Source organism: Lytechinus pictus, chromosome 7, assembly GCF_037042905.1.
Source record: "Lytechinus pictus isolate F3 Inbred chromosome 7, Lp3.0, whole genome shotgun sequence".
Taxonomy (NCBI): Eukaryota; Metazoa; Echinodermata; class Echinoidea; order Temnopleuroida; family Toxopneustidae; genus Lytechinus; species Lytechinus pictus.
This window is the reverse complement of record NC_087251.1, coordinates 18,883,454-18,910,190: the sequence shown is the minus strand read 5'-3', so window position 1 is coordinate 18,910,190 and position 26,737 is coordinate 18,883,454. Positions and strand designations below refer to the sequence as shown.

The following is a 26,737-nucleotide window of genomic DNA, read 5'->3' as shown; positions in this document are numbered from 1 at the left end:
CTCTTATGTCCATGTTTTATGAACTAGACCAATACACTTACACAGATATGATGGTAATTCAACAAATACCCCCAACATGGCCAAAGTTCATTGACCTTAAATGACCTTTGACCTTGGTCATGTGACCTAAATCTCGGACGGGATGTTTATAGATACTTGATAACTCTTATGTCCAAGTTTCATGAATCAGATCCATAAACTTTAGAAGTTATGATGGTAATTCAACAGATACCCCCATTATGGCAAAAGTTCATTGACCTTTGATGTTGATCATGTGACCTGAAATTTGCACAGGATGTTCAGTGATACTTGATTACTCTTATGTCCAAGTTTTATGAACTAGACCAATAAACTTTCAAAGTTATGATGGTAATTCAACAGATACCCCCGATTTGGCCAAAGTTCATTGACCCTAAATGACCTTTGACATTAATCATGTGACGTGAAAATCTTAACCTTATGTCCAAGTTTCATGAACTAGGTCCATATATTTTCTAAGTTATAATGACATTTCAAAAACTTAACCTTAGGTTAAGATTTTGATGTTGATTCCCCCAACATGGTCTAAGTTCATTGACCCTAAATGACCTTTGACTTTGGTCATGTGACCTGAAACTAAGGCAGGATGTTCAGTAATACTTGATAAACCTTATGGCCAAGTTTCATGAACTAGGTCCATATACTTTCTAAGTTATGCTGTCATTTCAAAAACTTAACCTTTGGTTAAGATTTGGTGTTGACGCCGCCGCCGTCAGAAAAGCGGCGCCTATAGTCTCACTCTGCTTAGCAGGTGAGACAAAAACCTGGTAAGTTCCCAACGATCCCCAACAAATTTCTAATGGGTTAATAAAGAGAAGTTACTTGGAATGATGAAATATGAAAAATAACCATCAGTCAGATAATATAATTTTTCTTTTACATACAGTATGTATTCTCACTTGATTAACACTCATCCACCCATATCAATCAGTGCATCCTGTACTGCACTCCCATACTGGTCATATCCTTCATCTTGTTTCATAGACATATGCCATGACTGATGGTAAAGCCTTTCAGGAATGTGCCTCAAGATGCTGGAATGAGCTGATTACATTCACGCATCTGTATTGTTCCTAGGAATTTTTTAAAATATATGTCATGACTCTTCTTTTTAATCAGTAATCAACTAAATCAAGTAAAAAACAATGCAAAGTTCTTTCTTTTGCTGTATGAGAATGCTTTGTTGTTGATGGTGTTGATCTTTAATAGATTGTACATGATGTAAGAGCACTATAGAATTAAACATTTCTGCCTACCTTCATATGAGCTGTCTTGGCATATTTGAGAATAGCAATCACATCTCCCATGATTGAAATCCCCATCTCCTTCAAGTACTCCTTGGTGAGATCCATCAGCATGCTCTTCTGGATGCGATTGTCAAGGAAAACCACAGAATACTTTGCAGCTGGGCCAGCCGGGATACCAGCAGCAGTGAAGAACTTAATCCACTCAGACATTTCTGTGGGTAAATTTTCACAACCAAAATTATTCTTCGTCACCAGTTAGGATGAGTTAATGTTTTGATAAATATTAAAATTTTGCTTTATGCATTCGCTTTTTAGTAATAGCTTAATCGTCAAGGAAATGCTAGCCGTCAATTAGCGATCGCTTCAACTTACTAGCAAAAGCATTTACGCGCTCATTTTTATGCATACGGAATCAAGCAAAAGCCAAGCAAAATCCTAGTAAAGCAATTACTACCTTTTATGCATCTGACCCAGTGACTGTGTCATCACTTTAATTGTCAAGTACAAAAGCACAATATAGTCAACAATGTAACCACATCACAATGTCAGCCTATGAATGCACCATCTTTAATATTAGGAGTAATCTTGCCCCACTTGTTACCGACGCCGCACACACGCTCTATATACATCACAGCTTAACTACCATTACAGCTGGGCGTACAATCGTGCCAGCCAATCCACTGGCACATCCGTACGCTCAGCTCAGCTGTAGCTGACGGCGATCAAAGAAGAACCTGGCTAATCATGATCCGTTTGTTTGACATCAAAATTTGCTATTTTTCCAGCATATTTTTCAGAAAGGTGGTAAGCTGATTGTATGGTAGGGGATCTTAAAGCAACTTGCGCATTCAGTTTCAATGGCAAATGCGCACTCTGTGTGTGGAACTGTGACTACAGAGTGTCGATCGATTCCTTTCAATTTTTTTCAACAGAGGCTGCAATAAATCACTAACTGCAGCAAAATCCAGCAACTGTTTGGAATTTTATAGTTATTCACTTTAATTAAACGCAATTTTCTCTGTTTTGTCATGTAAAATGTTATTATATGGTGATATTACGATCTTGAAAAGAGTTTCTGCATGTTGACATTGTTCGAGAATCAATAATTTTTTTTTTAAACAAGTGCACTCCCGGTGCACTCACTCAAGTCCATCGTCATGTGATGTCCGTCATTGAAAATTGAAACGAAATACAAACGTTTCACATCAAGCTCTAAATTCATATTAATGATTATCATATGCAAATTATTGTTAAATATTACGATTAAATAATGTTCTATGGTCATGATAGTAATATTGTTCATGAAAGCAAGATTTATTTTACGTTGATCGCATCAATTTCCGGCCATTTTCTGGTTTGATTAAAGCACAGTACTGCGCATGTACAATCGATGGCGATGACTTCCATTCATGAATTCATCGTGCATAAATTATCTCGGCACGAACAGACGAGTAAGACTCGAACTATGATCGAAATAAACTTCAAATTAATGGTGAATAGGCATCATAATTACACAATCGGTTTCATTTTGGGGGCAATATAAATCAAGTAAGTAGTAGTCAAGTTGGACATTACTGATAATATGATGATTGATTGTGTGAACCAAACGAATCGGCCAGCCGACATATTTTTTTGTTTTTTTCGATGCCCCGATTTTGCAAAATCTGCACCGGCGTTCGATGACATCGGTTGAACACCAATTTTAAAATCGATTCGACTCAGGCCTAGTTTTAACGTACATACACTGTAGGTTGTGACTCTCCTATAGTATACACAGGACCAACATTTGCATCCTTTCCCATGGACGGAGTGTTTTCCAACTGCATTCACACCCGCACTGAACACAGCGGTGAGCCACGCTAACACACAACGCTAGCATCAGTTTTTTCGTTAGGCATCTTCCTTGTTTGCTCCACCATTACTAATACTAGCCCAAAACAATGGCCATCATCCATCTGTGTAACTGTAGGTTTAGGAGCAGGCTAGGTCGGCGCTAATGCAGTTTCGCACCGGCCGATGACCAGCATACCTCATCACCAATACTTGTTCCCAAATGTCATGACAAGTCTCTCAGTCACATTTCGATATCAATATACCCACTGCTTTTCAAAATATCGTGATCGGGAACGGTAAAATTTCGGCTTCGATCTCGACGTCGTTGATCTAATCCGCAGACATCGCTTCGCGGATCGCTTGGATTTGCCGTGCGCCATAATGTTGATATGGACTGAAGTTAGCAACCAAATCATGCGAACATGTGGCGAACAAACTGCCAGCATGCCGCATGTGAATCTCTTGGTCGCATAACTTCAGTCCATATCAACATGACGGCGAGCGGTGAAGCGCCAAGCGAAGCGATGTTTGACTGAGGATTTGAACGATCGTCGATCGATGTCTTCGAGATCGCAGTCAAAATACAGCCGTTACCGCTTGCAATATTTTGAAAAGCAGTGGGTATATTGAGTTGACATCGAAATGTGACTGAGAGACTTGTCATGACATTTGGTAACAAGTATTGGTGATGAGTTATGGTGATGAGGTATGCTGGTAATCGGCCAGTGCGAAACTGCATTATTAATTAGCACCGGCTAGGTCTAGGATAGGACCACCCATGGGTTCATATCGTCTCGCGTGCGAAGGAATATCAGTCATATTCACACAACACACACGACACATTGAAAATATATTGGGCTTTTGCCCACATAAAATATCACGCATAATCTGGTATTTCACATTCTGCTATGACACTTACCGAATCATTTAGATCCTTCCGTGACTTCTCCTTGAAGTTTCTTTACAAAAATATGTATATTTTCTTGATCTTTAGTGAAGATTTCACGGAGATAAAAATTGGTTGGCGTGGTTATCAAATTTCTCCTAAAGAGGGCGCGCGATTTATATTCATATCAAAGACACGACAAGGGAAAGACTAGGCACCTACACTATTTTACACACAAATCCACGCAAGGCATTACGCAAAGTCCGTGAAGTGTCCAATCTTTTCATTGTATAGACTTTGGTATACCATATTATTGACGTTCGTGTGTGTGTGTGTGTTAAAGCTTGTACTGCTGGTTTCGTTCCAGGCATGTGTATTTTTTTCAATTTTATTTCATTAGTCGTTTTAAATTAATTGCAAAAAAGTGTTATCATCGCCAATAGTAATCTTGAAATATATTTTTTAAGGTATTTCATTTATTGGTGCCCATAATTAGTCAATTAATCATAAGAATTGCACATTCAAAGAATTTAGACACAGTTATAAAATTACCGAGGAGCTGAATCAAGGTTGTGAAATTTATTAGCGCCACCAACGGGCTTCCTTGTATTTCCGTAGAAGAGACAAACGAAGTCACTTGCTAGGCCGAGGTAAGCGAAATTTGCTCTTTTTATAATGAAATCATTTCAAAATCATATGTATAATTTTTTATGTATTGCTACTTACCGGAAAGAGCCCCGGTGCGTAGCGAGAAGGAGTTTCGGCAAATATTACTTCAGCAATGAAGCGATGTTTGCCGACTACTTCAAATCCAGGGTCAAACACGGTCCCTTGTACGAGGTTAGTATATATACTAACCTCGTATTAGGCACTTCAGGTGAAAATTAGGAAAGGCTGTTCCAGCATATTTGATGGGCTCACAATGAGGCTCAATATCTACGATTCACAAAACTGTTTGAATTTTCAAATTCCGATATCTAGAAGTCGAGTTATTGTCATCTTTGTGATGAAAAAACAGGCCTTTTTGTGGACAAAAGAAGATTGCGAAATCTTATTATTCTCTTTGTTTTGGGCATGGCACATTTATAATACATAGCTTATGGGGAATTGTACAAGCTTTTTATTTAAATCTTAAAGTACTCAGATTGATTTGACATATTGGCATATGATTTCTTTGGTTCAAGGGCAACTACCCCTGGACGATAACCCCCCACCCCCCCACCCTCGGACAATTCCCCTCCCCCCATCCCCACCCACCCTGGACAATTACCCCCCCCCCCCCGGACAACTACACTGTACCCCTATCCAAAAATCTACACCTAACCTAACCCTATTTCGGGGGTAATTGCCCTGTGGTAGGTTTGTGCACAGGGTAAACATGACTTGATATTGATTTTCTTTGCTTGAACATTATACATTAAGTTTTCAATGTAATGTTGTAAATCGGATCAAAAATCAGATCGAAAATCGGATCGGCAGTTAAGCTTCTAAAATCGAAATCGAATCGAAAATCGAATCGGCGATGTTTAAAAACAAAGGAATACATCAAAATGTTGTTCACGGTCGCGCGCATCTTCCTGACAAAGTCACAAAGATGAATGCATTGGAATGGAAGTCGCCAACATGCGCGATCGTTTGGAACATGTTTTAAAGCCAGGGGTTTTGAGGTGTTATTGCTTTAAAATAAACCGAGTGATTTTTATTAGAAAGATAAAGAAAGACGCATCTTCCGAGATCTTCCGAGCAAAGGCGCAAAGGAAAATAAAATGAAAATATTTCTCATAGATCACAGGTTAATGAACGATCGGCGGGACATCTTTTAAAAGTATTTTTAGGTGCTAGCGATTTACATTTATTGGAATGACCTCTTACGACGCATCATCTTAAAGTCGCAAGTGCAATTAAAATGTAGTAGAAGTCGCAAGCACGCACGATGATTTGAAATATGTTTTGGGTAGCTTTAAAAGTTCACGGCGGGGTCCGCTATCACCACGAGGTTGAAGAGAAGATGTATATCATCATAAACGATGTGAGAGAGTAGCGCAGTGATCTCCGTCAGTAATACGACCTTTCAAAGTTCTCGGCGGCATCCGCTATCACCACGAGGTTGAAGAGAAGATGTCTATCATCATAAAGGGGGTAAGAGAGTAGCGCAGTGAGCTCCGTCGGTAATACGACCTTTCAAAGTTCATGGCGGCATCCGCTATCACCACGAGGTTGAAAATAAAATGTATATCATCATAAACGATGTAAGAGAGTAACGCAATGAGCTCCGTCAGTAGCACGATCTTTAAAAGTTCACGGCGGGGTCCGCTATCACCATGAGGTTGAAGAGAAGATGTCTATCATCATAAAGGGGGTAAGAGAGAGGCGCAGTGAGCTCCGTCGGTAATACGACCTTTCAAAGTTCACGGCGGCATCCGCTATCACCACGAGGTTGAAAATAAAATGTATATCATCATAAACGATGTAAGAGAGTAACGCAATAAGCTCCGTCAATAGTACAGTCTTTAAAAGTTTATGATGGGGTACGCTATCACCACGAGGTTGAAGAGAAGATTTATATCACTATAAACGATGTAAGAGAGTAACGCAATGAGCTCCGTCAGTAGCACGACCTTTCAAAGTTCTCGGCGGCATCCGCTATCACCATGAGGTTGAAGAGAAGATGCCTATCATCATAAAGGGGGTAAGAGAGTAGCGCAGTGAGCTCCTTTGGTAATACGACCTTTCAAAGTTCACGGCGGCATCCGCTATCAACACGAGGTTGAAGAGAAGATGTCTATCATCATAAAGGGGTAAGAGAGTAGCGCAGTGAGCTCCGTCGGTAATACAATCTTTCAAAGTTCACGGCGGCATCCGCTATCACCACGAGGTTGAAAATAAAATGTATATCATCATAAACGATGTAAGAGAGTAACGCAATAAGCTCCGTCAATAGTACAGTCTTTAAAAGTTTATGGCGGGGTCCGCTATCACCACGAGGTTGAAGAGAAGATTTATATCATTATAAACGATGTAAGAGAGTAACGCAATGAGCTCTGTCAGTAGCACGATCTTTAAAAGTTCACGGCGGGGTCTGCTATCACCACGAGGTTGAAGAGAAGATGTCTATCATAAAGGGGGTAAGAGAGTAGCGCAGTGATCTCCGTCAGTAATAAGACCTTTAAAAATTCACGGCGGCATCCGCTATCACCATGAGTTGGAAGAGAAGATATCTATCCTCTTAAACATCGCCATAGATAATACCGCGTCTTTTTCCCTAAATAATGCGAACCTCTAAATAGCTAGCACCTCAAAAACAATCTTGAAATATTTTCTGAACGATCACGCACTGTAACCAGATCTACGCCGATTTTTTATTTTCGATTTTTTCCTTCAAGGGGCATGATCGAAGATCGGCAAGTGATTGCCGATTGTGGTGAAATCGAATGGAATCGGTTGCCGATTGCAAAATCGGTTACAAGCTTATTTCAATGAATATAATTTGTAATCAAAGAAAGAGAATTAAAATAATAATCTTAGGATTTCTAGAAAAAAATAAAAACAGATTGATTTCAATTGTCTATTATCTCATTATTGTCTTGTTATTATGGTCTCAATAAAATTGTTTATATTTTTATTGTCTCATCATCGTTTCATTATTGTCCCAATTAGTATTATAATTATAATAATTATTATTATGATAATTATTTTTGTTTCATTAATATTATTTTCTAAATAATTATTACAATTATAATTACTATCATAGTAATTATTGTTATACTTATTTCATAATAATAATTATTATTGAAATAATAATTATTATTGTCTCAATAATTATAAGGCCTATAATTATAATTATTATTTTTATGATTATAATTATAATTATAATAATTTTTATAATAATAATAATTATTGATGACTTATCAATATTACTGTCTCAGTAATTATTACGAGTACAATTACTTTCATTATAATTGTTATCATTATAATTATTTTATAATTATTATTTTTGTAATAATAGTTTAATATTTGTCTCAATAATTATAAGGCCTTTAATTATAATTATGATTATTTTTATAATCATAATAATTTTTATAATAATAATTATTGATGACCTTTCAATATTACTGTCTCAGTAATTATTACAATTATAATTACTTTCATTATAATTGTTATCATTATAATTATTTTATAATAATTAGTATTATTGTAATAATAGTTATTATTGTCTCATTAATTATAAGGCCTATAATTATAATTACTATAATTATAATTGTTTCTACAATTATATTTATTTTAATTATAAGTATTATTATTATAATGATTATTATTGATATCTCATTAATATTATTGTCTCAGTAATTATTACAATTCAAAGTACATCATTATAATTGTTATTACAATTATTTTATTATAATAATGATTACTGTAATAATTATTATTGTCAATAAATACTAGAATTGATGTCTCAATAATTATTACAATTATAATTATTATCATTATAATTATAATTGTTATCATTATAATCATAATAATTATTATAATTATCTCAATGTTTATTGTCTCATATTATTAATGTCTCATCATCACTGTTAATTGCCTCATTATTGTCTTCTCTTACTTTTTCATATCTTCAAATTAATAATTAACACCATAACAAAGGTCCATAAATCAGATATCAAATTCATGAAACACATCTCATGTATGTAAACCTATTTCTAAATTAAATTCATGCAAGGAGCTTTCTGTGCCATTCAAAAATACGACTTTCATTAACAATACCATATTCTAGACATTCAGACGCATTCCAACAAAAAATCACATATCAAACAAAATTCTTGAAGTTTACTTGCAGTTTTGCTCTTAATACTTATTTCACACGAATTCTACAAAATTATTTTCAAAATAACAATTTGATTTTCATAATTAACAGAGCTCAAATCGTAATTTAAAAAAATATACAACGGCTGAAACATACTGTGTCTGAATACCAAGACTAATCTCAGGCCCAACGCAGTGGGGATGACGTCACTCACAGCTGTTCGTATACGCTCAAAACAACCCTGCTCGATCGGCCGAGTCAGATTCACAAACACCTCATGACACTCAAAACTGAAGCTCATATTCGCAAACTCTCTACGGACCAAATTTGATTAGAATTTCACAAAATGTTCTCAAATATACAATTTTATCATGTTTATTACTGACCGAGTTTACAAGGGATCCGATGATTACAAGAAGGTGATTACAAGCAAAGAAAAATAAATACCTGAATATTAGGTCCTTCCCTCGCATGAAGGTAAGTTAGACTCCGTCTTGTATATTTCCGATGTTTACCGAAGATGTACGAAGCAACCGCGGGAATTTTTGACCAATCAAAATCAGCGGAATAAAGGAAGAAACTGACTCTGTCTTTTCGAGCAATGCCGAATGCAACTCCAGCGCTCGGCCAAAGTGCCGAGCGGAGCGAACTGTGTGTGTTAGATAGGCGCTCGCCATTCACTGCAATGCAAAAATCTACGTCTAGCGCTGTGTCCGCGCGATCGCCCGCCCGACTGAAGTGCCTACTCGTATTAGTGTGAGTGGGATAGGACCAAAAAAACAAAAATAAAATGTTTAAAAACTCCTCCGAAACAGCGGATTTATCAGACTAGCCCAAGCCCTTCCCTTTCCTCTTCCTTTTTCTTTCTTTCTTTCTTTCTTTCTTTCTTTTCTCTTTTCCCTTTTTTTATTATTATTATGGTGAAATCCGCCGGGGGGGGGGGGGTAACCTCCCCGCCTGATACGCCACTGTGATGGTGATGTTTCGTCGGAATCCCGCTCATCCCGCTGCGCGTCGCGTCTGACAAAACACCCCTCAGATTTCTCAGTAGGTGGGGCAATGCTGTGGCATTTTCTCAATTCAAATGTAATATTTCAAAAGAAAACATCAATTGAAGTAACCAAAATTATAAACAAACAATTTCTAACATCTTGCGACATTACATATAGAAACAAATATATTATATTTACCCATATTCGCTGCCATTTCGCGACCGTTCGCAGTCAATTTCGGTGGATTCTCTCGTACTAGCTACCGATATTATATGCGATATTCGATATCATTTTAGAAGTCTCTATAACCAGTCGTTCGAAGTAGTCGGAATCGGGATGAGAAGTACATGTAAAATTGTGGTAATCAATATTTCTGGACTATATATGTAATATTTCAAAAGACAACACTGATAAGTATAATCAATAATTTCCAGAATATCGCAACATTACATATAGAAAGAAATATATTTTATTTGTTTTGCAGTCAGGCCGTACGTCCTGTCACAATCAAGGATTTGTAAACGTGGTTTATTTCATTCGAAAATATTTAACTCGTTCTGCTACAGAGAAATGTGTACACTAACTCATCTCCCCACGCCTTGATTTCGATAATAGTTTTCTCTATATATACCAAACTCTAAAATCGCCCGACTTCCAAAACCAGAAATCAGCAGCTCAAATCCCGTCAACTATAGACCTCCATTGGTTGCCCTTAAAGGATCGCATAGTTTTCAAAATTCTACTTCTGGTTTATGATATCATCAATGGACCTGATAACAAAAAGTGTGGCACACTGCGATCATCCCAATCAAGTCTCTTACATATTCCACTATATCTATAAAAAAAAAATCATGGGGCGATCGATCCTTGCACATGCCGGACCACTCTAGCCCTGATCACATATAGGAGCTGAAAAACTCAAACTCTGCAACATCCTTTATAATAATAGGACAACCTTAATTTGCATTTGTTCACCAGCAGATAGGTGTTTTCCTTATTTCTAATTTTCTTGTACTTTTCTATATAATTTATGTTTTGCTCTCTGAGCATTAATGGAATATATGCTATCATAATTATGTAGGCCTAGTACTACTACTATTATTATTATTATTATCATTAATTATTATTTTAATAATTATTATTATTATCATTACTACTACTACTATTATTATTGTCATTATTTATAATAATAATTATTATTTACTATTATTATTATTATTATTATTATTTTTTTTTTTGCTTACAAAATAATTTAATGGGCTGACTTGGAAACCAATAATTAACTAATTCACAAAACACCATTCATATGACCCTAATTAAATGATCGACCATGTGACCTGAAACTCTCGCAATCCGGATGCCCATATTTATCTAAAGACATTCAAGTTCTTGAAAAGGTGCAGGCTAGGGCTACCCTTTGAACGGCCTGATTGAAAAGACTTAACCTCACAACATTGGAACATAGGCGGAAGAGGGGTGATCTTATTGAAGCCTATCGTATAGTGTGACAGATCGATAACATCAATCCAGACTTCATGTTCCAGAAAGCAACGTATATCACTTATCAGAGTACCAGATGTCATTCTCAAAAGCTAAAAAAAACTAATTCCAGACTGGACATTTCTTTAGCAAAAGAGTAATTGATAGCTGGAATAAACTCCCTGAAGAAGCCATCAAATCGTCCACCAGTGTCTGACTTAGAGAGCGAGCGAAGCGCGCTCAGTTGCCAAGTATACTTACATAATAGAGACATTTTAAGGACAGTGCCATATCTCACTGATCGGATAATACAAGTGGGAAGCGCGAGCTGAATGTTTTTGAAATTCAGACCTAAAGGGGGACATTATAAGCATATTTTTGTAATCATAATACATACCTGTCTCGCAAAACAAACAATGCGAGCGCGAAGCGCAAGCTGTTATTTTTCTATATATTGACTGCAAACAGGGACATTTTAAGGACTATATATTAGGAATCCATTAAGAGTATAAATATCTCACCATAGTCATCTAATGCGAGTGCGCTTGCTGATTTGTTAGAATAATATACATCTAAACACATCAAGCACTTGTAGTCATTGTAATCATGATTACCATACGCATCTCACTAATAAAATATTCAAATTCAAATTTATTTATTTCACTTCTATTAAACAAAAACAAATTGTATACCATATATAAACATAAATATTTGTATCCGTTGCAAAAAAAATTAATAATACATATGTTGTGAAAAAAAACACTTAAAAAATATTGCGAGCGCGAGCTGAAAATTTAGGAAATTCAGACCTGAAGAGGGAAATTTTAAGGCTTGTTTGTTGGAATTCACGAAGATCATACATATTTTACTAACCAAATGATGCGAGCGCGAAGCGCGAGCTGAAATGTTTGTTTATATTGACCCCAAACTGGGCTATATTAGGACTATTTTTTAGGAATCCATTAAGAGTACACATATCTCATCTAATGCGAGTGCCAAGCGCATGCTGATTTTGTTAGAATTACATCTAAACACATGGAGCACTTTTTGTAGTCATTGTAATCATGATCACCATATGCATCTCACTAACCAAATGATGTGAGCGCGAAGCGCAAGCTGAAAATTGTTGATATTCAGATCAGAAAAAGGGACATTTTAAGAAATGATTTTAGGAATTCATGAAGAACAGACATATCTCACCAATCCACGAATGCGAACGTAAGCACGGACAGGAAATGGTTTATATTAAGACCTTAAAATGGGGCAGTCACTTTAAGTAGTCATAAAAAAGAAGCAATGTCACTACATAAAACGATAATAATTCGAAGTGCGAGGAAATCTATTTGGTGTATATTGACTTGAAAACGGGAGGTTTTAGTACAACAGATTATATATCTTGTTAAACAGACAATGCGAGCACCAGGAACAATGAAGATCGACATAGGCCCTGCGCAAATAATGTTTCATAAAGTTATGATTTTTTAATGTAATATAACATAACATAATTATAATAAAGCATTATAACTAACAATAATTTCTTCTTTCCCCGCTACGTTTCTCTCCCTTTCTCCCTCTTTTTCTCCTTTCCCCCGTTTTTTTTTTTGGCCAGCCTATTGGGGGCCCGTGCCCCCCATGCCCCCCCCCCCGTAGTTACGCCACTGTCGTCCACTCTCCTCAACTTTAAACAGAGACTATCAAAATTGGTCATTAATGGGCTACAAAGCCCCCCAAACCCTGCCACACTAATATCAAGATGGAAGTGTGGCGCTTCAAGGTATGTTCAAGGTATGTGAAAGATTTTGTAAAATAAAAGAAATTCATGTTAAACATGCATGTTAAATCTTTACTCAAATCGTGTAGTGCGCAGACTTTGGGACCACCATCATTTTTTATCAGTTATGTATTTATTTGATTATATGTTTGTTGTTTAAAATGTGGAATCCCGCTTTGGACAAATCTGTATTTACTCCTGATCAATATGCATTCATTCGAACTAAAAATTAAAGAAGGGACGTTTCAATCAACCTCACCATTTCAATGAAACGAAGAGAAATACGTCTAATTACTAGGCGAAATAAATGTTCGCTGGTGTTTTTCAGATGTACATTTGAATACGTATATATGTACGTACACGGTATTCCCTTGATCCTGCGAATAATGACATCAGCGCCAGCCATCGAGGTGTGTCATCAAATGCGGCCCCGAGATCGGATCATCCGATCCCATGCATTGTACAGTACACACCCACATTAACGTGAGGTTATACCGGTACCGTATACCTGCTATTTAAACCCAGAACAGAAGAATTGCCATTTAAATCGTGACCATTTAAAAGAAAGGACGGCAACTTGACTTTTTGATTCATCATGTTCACCTGGCTAAATAAAGATGAAGCCCGGCGCAAGCAGCCGCATGTGTTTAACAATGTTTTGGATGGACTCAAAGACTTGTACCAAAAAGTGATTTTCCCTCTTGAAGAGGAATATCGCTTCCACGAGTTCCACTCACCGGCTCTTGATGAAGCTGATTTCACAGCCAAGCCCATGATCCTTCTCGTTGGTCAGTACTCAACGGGTAAGACCACTTTTATCAGGTATCTGTTAGAACAAGAATTTCCCGGCATGAGAGTTGGTCCAGAACCCACAACAGACCGATTCATCGCAGTAATGAAAGGTGAAACGGACCAGGTGATACCAGGGAATGCACTTGTTGTTGACCCAAAACGTCAATTTCGCAAGATGTCAAAGTTTGGCAATGCATTCCTCAATCGTTTTCAATGCTCCCTAACCAACTGTGCGGTACTCGAAAGTATCACCATCATAGACACCCCTGGTATCTTATCAGGAGAAAAACAGAGACTTGATCGTGGCTATGATTTTGTGAACGTACTAGAATGGTTTGCGGAACGTGCAGATAGGATCATACTCCTGTTTGATGCACATAAACTTGATATTTCTGATGAGTTTAGGAGATGTATTGAAGCAATAAAAACCCAAGATGAGAAGATTCGCATTGTCTTGAATAAGTCGGACATGATCGACCACCAACAATTGATGAGGGTGTATGGGGCCCTTATGTGGTCTCTTGGCAAGGTCATCAATACTCCAGAAGTCTCAAGAGTCTACATCGGCTCATTTTGGAACAAGCCTCTGCACTATGATGTGAATAGAATGCTGTTTGAGGCAGAGGAAGTTGATCTCTTCAGTGATCTCCAGAGTCTTCCCCGGAATGCAGCCCTGAGAAAACTCAATGATCTTATCAAGAGGGCAAGATTAGCCAAAGTAAGTATTTTTTTAAATCGTTTTACATCTTCTCACTTGGCCTTTTGTACTTCTACAATCTCGTAATTTTAATCTTCATTGTCATCTTGATCTTTCTTTAAAAATTCTCTCTTTCTCCATCTCTCTTTATTTCCTTTTCTGTTTTGTTATCTCTTTCCCCTCATTTGCCTCCTTTGTCTCTTTTTTGTTTCACCATTTACAGGTAGAATTAGAATTACACCTAACTCTAGTATTAGCACATCTTGTCTTCTTTTATTTTTCTGTTCCAGTCTACATCATACATGTATCTATGTCTGAGTATATTGAACTTTACACTTAAATTGACCAGTTCTTCATAACTTTGTTCTTATTTTTTCCTGAAGTACACTGCACAAAATCTGTCAGTTGGCAATTTGGACAATAGTTTTTTGGAATTGCAAATTTGGTTTACACAAATTGTGTTTTTATTTATAAAGAAATAAAATAATGATATAAGTCAAGCTTTTGGGCAAAGAAATCTGGTAAATAAACTGATTGCAATTGAAATCAAGCATTGTTTGCATGAGTAAGTCTTAAAAACAGGCTAACATTTTCAAATGTAGACAGTTGCTTTCAGCATTTATTACTACTAGAGGGAACATCTTAATTTGTAGCAAGCTTGACTGAGTACTGCTGAACTACTTATACTTTGACAATACAGCGCATACCAGGAAATGTCCCTCTGACTTGTGGCTGAATTTATTTTGTAATAGAGTAATTATTCTCAATTAAATATCCAGAACTAGAAAGCTGATTGCATGGTCTAACTTCTGTAAAAAAAATTAATTGGTCTTGCTTCATCGGCTTTGAATACACAATCTGTTTAATAAACATAACACTTAAAAACAGCAGTGCTTTTCATCCCATTCCAAGTTTGCATTCAGCACTGCTGTACATGAGTGTTGTTCCACTGTTCAGCACTGTCTAGCGTATCAAACCACTTTGATCATTCATAATCTGACCAGGGAATTCCATGGTCTGACTATAGAAATCTCCATGATGTAACCAGGTTCATCAAATCACAACCATAAGCATGTTCAGAAGGGTGAGAAATGAGCTTGACAGTCCTTTCCAAGTTTGCTATGAATTTATTTAAATAATAGAAAATGCATACTGATGCGACAATAGGCATTGGCCCTATATTTTAAGAACTGCATTCTTGTTTTTATTACTTAATTCATTTTTAGATTAAGTTCCTGAGGTCAAGTTATTTATTGACCTATTTGATTTTTTAGTCAAATTCCACTGGTAATGTTAAATGCAAATTGTGATACATTTGTGGTTTGTCCTTCATTGTTCAGTTTATTGTACTCCTCCACCATACATAGTTTATTTCATGTTGGTGCACTGATACCCTTACCAGTCTTCAAGCAAACTTCATGCTGGGTGTTTCTTTATTTATTTTTATGCTGGGTGTTTCTTGCTCTGAAGATGGTCAAATTTATCTAATGAGCCTGCTCAGATCCTGGATGTTAAAATGGGGGTTGACATGCTAGAGACAGTGCAGAAATACATCAGTGCTGAAAACTTGGAATGGGCTGAAATGCACCACTGTTGCATATGAATATGTATTCAAATCCACTGAGGCAAGACAAAGTAAATTTTCACAGGAGCTAGAATGTGAAATGCGCTTTCTATTCCTGTGCAAATTTACACTTTCCTTAACTGGTTTAGTAATTCAGAACTCTTTTGAGAGGGACATTTTTTGGGGGACGTGCTGTATACATCTGTACATGAAGGCCAAGATGTGTTATACCATCCTCTTTTCCTCTTATTCTTTCCTCTTCTCCTCCTCTCCTACTCTTCCTCCACCCTATCTTCTTTATTTTTCATCATTGTTGCCATATTTGGCCCTTTTCACACTCTTTATCTTTTTATCATCCTTCTTTGACTGCATGTATACAGGATATTTACATGTACAGTGTGTTATTTTGGATTTTGCCTATTTTTATTGTAATATAGAAAAGTGGTCTTGCCCAAAATTCTGCATTACCCTTGACTGGGATAAGATGATTTTTCATTTCTATTGCTCCACTTGTTATTGAGTTTGGCAAAAAGCCCTAGTTATTGTTTGTTACAAACATGTAGGCCGAGATGTGTAATACACTCTTCCAGAGAACTCTGACCTTAAGGCACTGACATTTCTGCACCAAAAAGCTGAGATACTGACTCAATCTCAATAGTACACTGTAGCTAGAGAGTACTGCATACATGTATGTAGGCCTATAGATACATTTATTTTTGGGGGGTACTGCTTTAGGATGGTTACATGAAGGTGATTTTCCTTGAAATGTGTAAGTATTTTGTATTGATGCACAAAATAATCTCTTCTGTCACAATAGATTTTCAATCCATAAAACAATTTACATGCTACTACATGTACTGTTCTTTAATGACAGACAGTAGAAGTAAAATAAGTCATTTCGCTGCTGGTAGTACTGTATGAATACTTCTTTTGTTGGTACTACTACTCTGGTCTCTCTTTAATGCAGACATCCAGCGGGGCTAGCCCCACCCATTTTGGATCAGACATGTATTGTTTCACTTATTATTTATTTCTAAAGAAAATAGCCTAAAGTTCTTGATTCTACTTCCACTCTCAGAAGGAATCAAATCAATATTTCCTGAAGGAAAGCAACCTGACCACAAAAAGACAACTCTGCAATGAACAAATTATTTTCTGTGCATATCTCAGAGTCTAGAATAGCTGCATTTGCATGGAAGAATCGATTACAAAACAAAATTGAGCTTTATTCATTAGTGGCCTCTATTTCTATGTCTATCTGTCAGAGGAACAGCAATTATATAATCTGGAAGGAAAGTTGTCAGGCTGGTAATACCAGTTGCTAACTTTCTACAAAACACATTATAATTATACATACCAGCAGTCAAGCAAACTACCAGAGTTTGAATTAATTCAATCCAAGTCCATGGCTGTTGGTGCCCTTTTTATTGACCTTAATGCCCCTGTCATGATCCTTTATTATTTCTCTCTTTTAAATTGTGCACTGTACATGTATTATACATGTACATGAATGTTTGGAAGAGTTTATAAATTTTCCTATTAAAAAAGTGCTCTGCCCTTGGAACAGCTACTATACTGTAGCAGCTACTTATTTGATAACTATATACTACGAGAAAATACAGAAATCCATGGCAAAATACCTGCTTGTATATAGATTTAAATTTTCAAGCCTCTTTTTTAATTTTGGGTGTATATCCTTTGTGCATGCTGACTTTATGACAATTTATATTTCACTTTAATAGATGCATGGGTTTAGTCATAGACTGTTCTCTTTCTTGAATCATATACATGTATATGTACATGTAATTGGGTTTGCTTTTGAATGGAGTGTAATACATTACAGGTATAACATGTGTGTCGTAACAAGCTAGTGCGAATTACCATGATTTATGAAGTACTGTGAACTTCAATTCAATTGGTAACAGGAAAGAACTCGCTATGAATGGGTTATACTAGTCTGTTATGTAATTCACTTTAGAGAATCAGACTGACTCCTGTGCATCTCCTGATTTGAAATTATTTTCCCCCATAATAATATTTACATGTGTCAAACACCAGTTTTTCCTCAGTCCTCACTATTCAATCAGTCATGGTTAGAGCTCTGTTAAATCCTCCTCATTTATTGAATACTTCCGACATGTCTTTCATTGATGGTAATTGCATTACACATTGACTTAAACTGACATTTGACACAGTTGGTAGAGTGCAAACAACTGTCATACATCATTTAAATTTACCACATGTATGTTTTCATGAATACTTTAAAGGGATGCTCCCGGCTGAAAATATTATGATTTAAACAGATTAACAAAATCAGACAAACAAAAACTGAAAATCGGACAAAGAATAGCAAATTACTGGCATTTTAAAGATTAGCATTATTCTTGTGAAACAGTTCTAGGCATGACTTCATGAATATTTAATGAGCAAATTGATGATGTCATATCCCCACTTGTTCTTTTACATTTAATTACCGGTATATGAAATTAGGTTTATTCAAATTTTTACTACCAAGAGCTGAAAAATGGGATTGACAATTTACTATTAACTAATCATTGCTGCAACTTATTTCATTATAAATGAGACACATTATTCACACATGTATGAAAAAATGAAACAATAATGATGTTATGTAATAACATAAGAAAAAGGAAAAGTGGGGATGTGACATCATCAGCCGACCTAAAAAGTGACATAATGAATATACATGATGATGTGCATATAACCATTTTAACAAAATATGGCTAAACTTTAAAATTCAATAACTGTTATTTGTTATCCGATTTTGATGAAATTCTCAGCATTTTGCTCTGTGAATTTCACTCTATTTATTTAGGTATAAATATTTTCAGCCTGGACCATCCCTTTAAAGGGAAAGTCAATCCTAGTATAGGGTTGTCTGTAGAATTGTCTACTTGTCTAGTTCATTTCAATTATTAAAGTAGAAAAACTGAATCTGATTTTATAAAAAAAAACTAAAAAGTTCTTGTGAAAATCCATGAAAAGGTTGATGACTTTGGTTAATAAGATTTTCTCTTGATCACAGGTACATTGTATTCAGTGTGAAGCATAATTTCATTCAATTGCCAGTTGACAATGACTATTTCTAGGACAGGCTAAATTCAAACTATTCCATATTTCAGAAAAAAAAACCAGTTTGTAGAATTTATATTATAAGAATACACATGTGTACAATGTAATTTGGGGAGCAACTCATATCATCATGTGACATGGAAAAACAAAACTAGTAGCAACTCTGTTTTGATGGATTGTTGTCAAACTTTCATGGATGTGTTCCTACACTGTACTTTATTCAGAACAACCTCTTGTCACTTTTGTTTACAAAGTTATGTAATTCAGTGGTCTACTAACTGGAAGACTATTGTACTGTGGCACATCTGTTTGATGTACATGTATTTCAAATACATTGTATGTGGGTTTTTGTCTCACCTGCATAGCAGAGTGAGACTATAGGCGCCGCTTTTCCGACGGCGGCGGCGATGGCGGCGGCGGCGGCGGCGTCAACACCAAATCTTAACCTGAGGTTAAGTTTTTGAAATGACAGCATAACTTAGAAAGCATATGGACCTAGTTCATGAAACTGGGCCATAAGGTTAATCAAGTATTACTGAACATCCTGCCTGAGTTTCATGTCACATGACCAAGGTCAAAGGTCATTTAGGGTCAATGAACTTAGACCATGTTGGGGGAATCAACATCAAAATCTTAACCTAAGGTTAAGTTTTTGAAATGTCATCATAAATTAGAAAATATATGGACCTAGTTCATGAAACTTATACATAAGGTTAATCAAGTATCACTGAACATCCTGCATGAGTTTCACGACACATGACCAAGGTCAAAGGTCATTTAGGGTCAATGAACTTAGACCATGTTGGGGGAATCAACATCAAAATCTTAACCTAAGGTTAAGTTTTTGAAATGTCATCATAAATTAGAAAATATATGGACCTAGTTCATGAAACTTATACATAAGGTTAATCAAGTATCACTGAACATCCTGCATGAGTTTCACGACACATGACCAAGGTCAAAGGTCATTTAGGGTCAATGAACTTTGGCCAAATTGGGGGTATCTGTTGAATTACCATCATAACTTTGAAAGTTTATGGATCTGATTCATGAAACTTGGACATAATAGTAATCAAGTATTACTGAACATCCTGTGCAAGTTTCAGGTCACATGATCAAGGTCAAAGGTCATTTAGGGTCAATGAACTTTGGCCAAATTGGGGTATTTGTTGAATTACAGCCATAAATTTGAAAGTGTGTTGGTCTAGTTCATAAAACTTGGACATAAGAGTAATCAAGTATCACTGAACATCCTGTGCGAGTTTCAGGTCACATGAACAAGGTCAAAGGTCATGTAAGGTCAAAGAACTTTGGCCACGTTGGGGGTATTTGTTGAATTGCCATCATATCTCTATAAGTGTATTGGTCTAATTCATAAAACGTGGAAATACGAGTAACCAAGTATCACTGAACATCTTGTGCGAGTTATAGTAGTTTTCAAAATCAGCACTGCTGCTATATTGAATCGCGTGATGCAGGTGAGACGGCCAGAGGCATTCCACTTGTTTTTTAATCTTACACATTTTATTATTGATTTCTTATTTTTCTTGCTTAGGTCCATGCCTATGTGATGAGCATTCTGAAACGGGATATGCCTTCCATGTTTGGCAAGGAAGCCAAGAAGAAGGAACTGATCAACAACCTACCCGAGGTATACAAGGAGGTTGAACGAACCTACCAGATCTCACCTGGAGACTTCCCCTCCCTGAGTCGTATGAGAGAAGTCCTCAAGGATATGGATTTCACAAAGTTCCACACCCTCAAACCACGCATGATAGAGAAGGTTGATTCAATGTTGGGATCCGACATGACCCGCCTCATGCAGATGATCCCCACAGAAGAGGCTCTTGATAAAAGACAGCTCATCAGAGGCGGAGCTTTCACTGCAGATGAGTCAAGTCCGTTCGGCACGGGATACGGAGTTGGTGCAGACTACGGAAAGCATGAGATCGTGGACTGGGTTGTTGAGGCCAAGATGGATGAATATGAAAAGATCTTTGAAAGTCTTGGTCCACTGAATGGTAAGATCTCTGGCACTGCAGCCAAGAAGTACATGATCAAGTCCAAACTGCCCAACCTTACTCTGGGCAGGATATGGAAGCTTTCAGATGTTGACCGAGATGGCATGCTTGACAAAGAGGAGTTTGGTTTGTGCTTACATTTAATAGGTATCAAACTAGATGGAAGTGAGCTTCCTGCTGAATTACCTCTTCATTTGGTACCCACAAATAAAAGGGGATTTAGTGGTGTTGATCCAAAATGATCAATTATTGTAATTGTTTTAAAGTAACACTTAATTTACATTGCAACAGTACATTGTACATACATATTGAAGATCTATAGAAATTGAATGCCATTTTAAGATTTATGCACACGTTAAGTGTAAATATACATGTATTATGTACATGCAAAGTATGCTTCAGAATCAGAAAAAAAATATTTCTAGTTCTACAGTGGAAAAAAATACTTCTACATTATATGTAGAAAATGACCAACTACCCATAAAGTGCAACACTGTATTGTACAATTTCCTTTCCAGTGACCACTTACATGTTCATTGTATTAATATTCACTCCTCTTGTTTTTAAGGTCCTATGTAAGTTGAGCACACTAAACTGAAAGTAAATGGCAGTTATATTTTCTGGGGAATTATTTGGTATTCCCAACATTTGTTGCTCATGATAATAAATGATAATAGTTCCTGATGTACTTCCTCTCAATTAGCGAATACATGTATGTGTTTCATTGACTGTCTTTTCTGCTATCAGGTATGTGTGAGCCTTTCCTGTATGCGTAACTTCAACGTGTATGAATTATCAAACATACACTTTAATTCAGATAGGCTTACGATGCTGAATGTGTTGAATGTTACAGCAGAACCGAAATCATTTGAAGTAGCACGGTCATTGAAACAGTTAGTGAGGCTATGGTGTAGTGTCATGTGGAATATTGAAATTAATCAAGTAAAGTATGATATCCTGATAGGTCCCAGTTAAAACTATGTGGATTTGCATCATAACCATGTGTGAATGTTGTGTACCTCTCTTTTCCAAAGATAAAAACAGTAGTACTACATGTAGTAAAGGATGTTTTACCAAATGTTATCATCGTCATGCACCCCTGCTGAGTCAGTAACATTCTCTTTCCCAAGCATCATGCATGTGCTACTTTTGTGGAATTGACTATTTGTGTACATAGTGAGATCAAAACAAACCAAACGTAGCACATCCTATTAGTAAATATGCCTGTACCCCTGCTGTACCCATATCTTTGTTGTAAAACTGGTAGATGAGAAGCTTACCCTTCAATGTCACTGATTGTTTGATTAGGAAATGTTCATATTCATTATTAGTCTGTCATTTTAGAGTATTAGAGCTGTGGTTATAATTTAGCAAGTCAACCTTTTCTTCTTTTAGACTTGTTTGGATGACAGCAGTCTGCAGACATAATTGAATCACATACATGTATATCTATGGTGTAATATCACTATTTTCTATCACATATCACTTGGGGAAAAGGGTGATTCCCCTGTTGTACCTATTAAAGGCATCATAATTGTAAATCACAGCAACCAACATACACATGCATATAATGCATTTTTTCAAATTCCATCATTTATCAAAATATGCATTTCATCAAATTAAATTATGATTATTGAACTACTCTACCCCGGCCTCAATATGAACACAACATATGCTCTCAATCATAAACAAATTTGGCATATTAAATATTTAATCATTAATGAAATAATGAATAAATTTGATACACAAGATTAACTGTACCTTTGTTTTCTCTGAATTCTAATTGATTTGGAGGTTTGCTTGGAAGTGCACAGCATTTGTTTCATCAATGTACATTTCAGTGAAGGTCGGTTTATCTGCTTGCCAAGTTCAAATTTGCCAAACCTCTCTATTTCAAAGAAAAAGAGTTATTCAACTCTTTATGATGCCATATCCTATTTTTCATATATCAGTAGTTAAGAAATTTAGGAATCGAATTTTAAGATTTAATTTCAAATAATCCCACCCCCTTCTTTTTGGCTTTTATCTACAATAATTGTAGATATTAGTTGAGAATGAGAAGTATCATTCTTTGTCTATTTGGATCTATTCCAAATCTATTTTTCCTCAGACAAAAAAAAAATCCTGATATGACAATTATTATATTGAATAATAATCATTTCCTTTGTTCAGCTCTTGTTTGACAAGGGCATTTTTTTGTCAGTATACATGTATTTTAATTATGATTTTTATTCCACAGCCCGCTATCTAAGGATCATACTTCATGCATGGGTCATGATGAATGTATTTCAGAGATGTAAACTGTTCTTTGTTACAGTATTTTATACTGTTTTCTTTTTTTATGATAAACTGCAGGTTTTATGAAAAATACCCTTTTGCAGTTTTCCCAAAAAAATTGCACAATTTGCATAGAAGAATAGTTTCAAAAACGATTTTTTAACCCAAATTACCTTCTTCATCCCTCAAAAAATACTGCAGTTCTTTTTATGGGTCCATAGTGTTGACAACTCATGCATAGGATTTGCACCATCCAATGAATCAACATGTTGTTTATAAAAAAATATATATTATAAGTTAAAACAGATTAAATATGTAATTATTAGGCAATTATGAATATTGATGTACAAAATTACATTGATGATGAGGCAACAATATGAATATGTACATGTACATGTTTATGAATTCATATACAGTACAGTAAATTATGGCACAACTATTAAACTCTTCTGTAGTTGAAGGAAAATGCCTGGCTTGTCCTCATTGCCAGTTTCAGTTTCGGACTGATTCATTGTAAAACACAAATAACTAGTCAATATCAGGATACACTGTAAATCAGGATATTGGCAGATTGAATAATTCGCACATCATGTACTGTGAAAGGTTGATCTTCTGGCAGAAAGTAGATTTTAAAAAAAATTATATTCTTGTATGCTAAAAAAGAATGATTTCTTCCAATTTATTTATACGGTACTCCAAGTTTGTTCAGTGAGTTTATTATTATTCATGTAATCTAGCTGTTGTGTGTATGCCATTAAGTTGTGTTCTTCTCTACCAGCAGATATAAAATGTTAATGAGCAGAGATTATTCTGACACTCTGGTCTACCCTACCCAGACATCTTGTTGAGGGTAGAATATCAGGGAATATCATAATCTTTTCAAGACATCTTATAAGGTTAATTCTGACTTTAATCAGCTCAATTGCAAAAGAAGTCAAAATCTGTCAGACATACATGTAGGTCTGTAACAAGCAAGGTCATTATCTCTGATTCTTTTATTTTCTTAAAGAAATGTTATTTTGAATGTGTAAGATCAATCAGTTTTAATGTAAAAACAGTGTGAAGTTTGCATTAATGTGATTTGAATTTATATTCATTCATAGAAATTAACCAAAAAAACCTAATGAATGATAATGAACAAAGCTTTCTTGTTGACATGAATTTGCTGGAGATGTCTCGCAGACTTTAAGTAATAAATGGACTTGCCTTTCCAAGATGTGACATTTATTGCTCTTGTGAGATTTGTCATTTGTGTCACCTTCAGCTTTAAACCTCTGGGGGTATGAACTAATTCAGGCCATGTTAGATCTTTGTCAAGGCCCGTCCATATTGATTAATAGCCCATTTCTTGTGGAAGAATATTGCTATACTGTATACATGCATATTTCTCAGATAAATTTCACTGCATGTACAATGTATGTGTGTAGTGATTAATTGTTGTCAAAGTACTAGTGATTCTGTATACAACTTATATATGTAATATAGTAAGCCAAATAAGTATCTATTTTGTATAGTGTACACAGTTCATGCAATGTGGGTCATAGTAGTGTATGGTGAGAGACACGAAAATGACTGAACATTGCATCATAAATACTTCTGTGTTTATTTCATCATCTGCTTTTCAAGCTAAAGTTATAGGCATCTTTTTATTCTTGAGTACTTCAAAATATTCTATATTATCATTGCATTTTACAAAGGTTTGCACATTTTGTGTGTATTGAATTGATCAATGTTTTAGTTTAGCCATTTCAAAACAAATGTTGCTATTAAAAGTTAGAGATTATATTTTGACATTGTAGGGTATATTGTGCTTTTTGTGATTTTAATGCTTGAAATCTTCTCTCATTAATGTTTGACGTATATGTGTGCACTCATTTCCTTATTTCAAAGAAACATTCAATGAATTGTATTGAAAACAATGTATTGACTATTTGCAGCACAAGATAAAGTACATGTATATCTTGATGTCAAGGTGAGGGATTTTTCTGGGGTGGAGTACCAAGACTATGGGTTGTCCATCCTTCTGTTCTTTAAAGATTAAAAATGAGAAACATTGTATCTTGTGAACCAATGGACAGATTTTCATGAAAATAATATGAAAATTGTACTTCAGTGAGTGGATTTTAGGGTCATCAAGTCTACTCCAGTACTTCAAGGTCACAAGTCAACACAACTACGTTGAAATAGCTTGTGAACTTGATACATCACAACTGATCTCTTGTAAAACTGGGCCCATGTACATTATGTATATTGCAGTAGGAAAGGAACTGATGGAATTTTTGGGTCAATAAATGAATTGTAATGGATGTAGAATGGTTTTATTGGTGTGACTTATTTGGAAGTACATGTATAAACTACAGAAGACTCAAACTTGGTAGATATGGTGATGGTGATTGTTTTTTTACAAGATATGTTTCAATAAAGAAAGACATGTTTCTATACATCCCAAAATATTGATTTGGCAATTACTTTTTTTAGTGGTATTACTATATTGGTTTTGGGTCTTATGCAGTAATGGAATGATTTCATGCATAACTTAGTGGTAATAATTGAAAGTTTTTAGTTCACATCCACTTTTGTACAATACATTTACAAATTTTCTTACATTGATTGTGAAAACACTGAATTTCTGAAATACTGAAAATGCTGAAGCAATTGTGTTTCCCCCTTCTCTCTTTGAAATTCTATTATTTATCTATTTACTTGTTCTGTAGTTTACTTCTTAGCAATCATATGGGACAACTATGTCTCATTCATTTTTTTTCCATTGTAGTTAATGCATATAGGTACAAAATGTACGGCTTGTGAACTGTAGAATACTGGATCAAGACACGTGTTACTTCAGTGGAAACAAGAAACCTGTCTATTGCACTAATATAAATTTTACTCTTATATCAGAACATACATTTTCAATCAATTGCTTCAGTCTTGTTTGTTTCAAAGAAATGTCACAAGCTTGTAATGTTTCTTATCACGAGAAAACAAAAATATTTAATGTTGACAACTTGACACAAGTTAATAATAAATAAAATTATCCTAGTGCAGGTGCAAAAACTTGTATGTTGATATCACTAGTGAAAATGTGCTTTTCATCGTAGTGGCATGAAGCAAAGTTTACATAGCATCTATATACCTGTGATTATTATTTGTAGTGTTAAAACAGAATTTGTATTTGTTTTCAAAGAAATGTCCTATGTACTTGTCAAAATTGGAGCATTAAATCATAAATAATGAGAGTA

General features: G+C 35.5%; 2 protein-coding genes across 5 annotated transcripts in view; one reads left to right on the top strand and one right to left on the bottom strand.

Annotated features, from left to right (window-relative positions):
* The window catches only part of LOC129264814 (uncharacterized protein C19orf47 homolog), a 20,747-nt gene extending 10,646 nt beyond the window's left edge, over window positions 1-10,101 (bottom strand). For 2 of the 4 annotated variants that reach the window (XM_054902760.2, XM_054902761.2), the window contains exons 1-2: window positions 10,003-10,101; window positions 1,296-1,498 (exon numbers count right to left, since the gene is read on the bottom strand). In XM_054902760.2, coding sequence (XP_054758735.2) covers window positions 1,296-1,498; window positions 10,003-10,018 — 219 coding nt within the window. In that variant the 5' untranslated portion in view covers window positions 10,019-10,101. Of the gene's footprint in view, window positions 1-1,295; window positions 1,499-9,259; window positions 9,500-10,002 lie in introns of those variants that run through there. The other 2 variants (XM_064102147.1, XM_064102146.1) reach the window with 2 other exon arrangements.
* LOC129264815 (EH domain-containing protein 1-like) lies at window positions 9,064-26,737 on the top strand. The gene is made up of 3 exons (XM_064102148.1): window positions 9,064-9,289; window positions 13,383-14,564; window positions 20,756-26,737. The coding sequence occupies exons 2-3, from the start codon at window positions 13,650-13,652 to the stop codon at window positions 21,461-21,463; spliced, it is 1,623 nt and encodes a 540-aa protein (XP_063958218.1). The 5' UTR covers window positions 9,064-9,289; window positions 13,383-13,649; the 3' UTR covers window positions 21,464-26,737.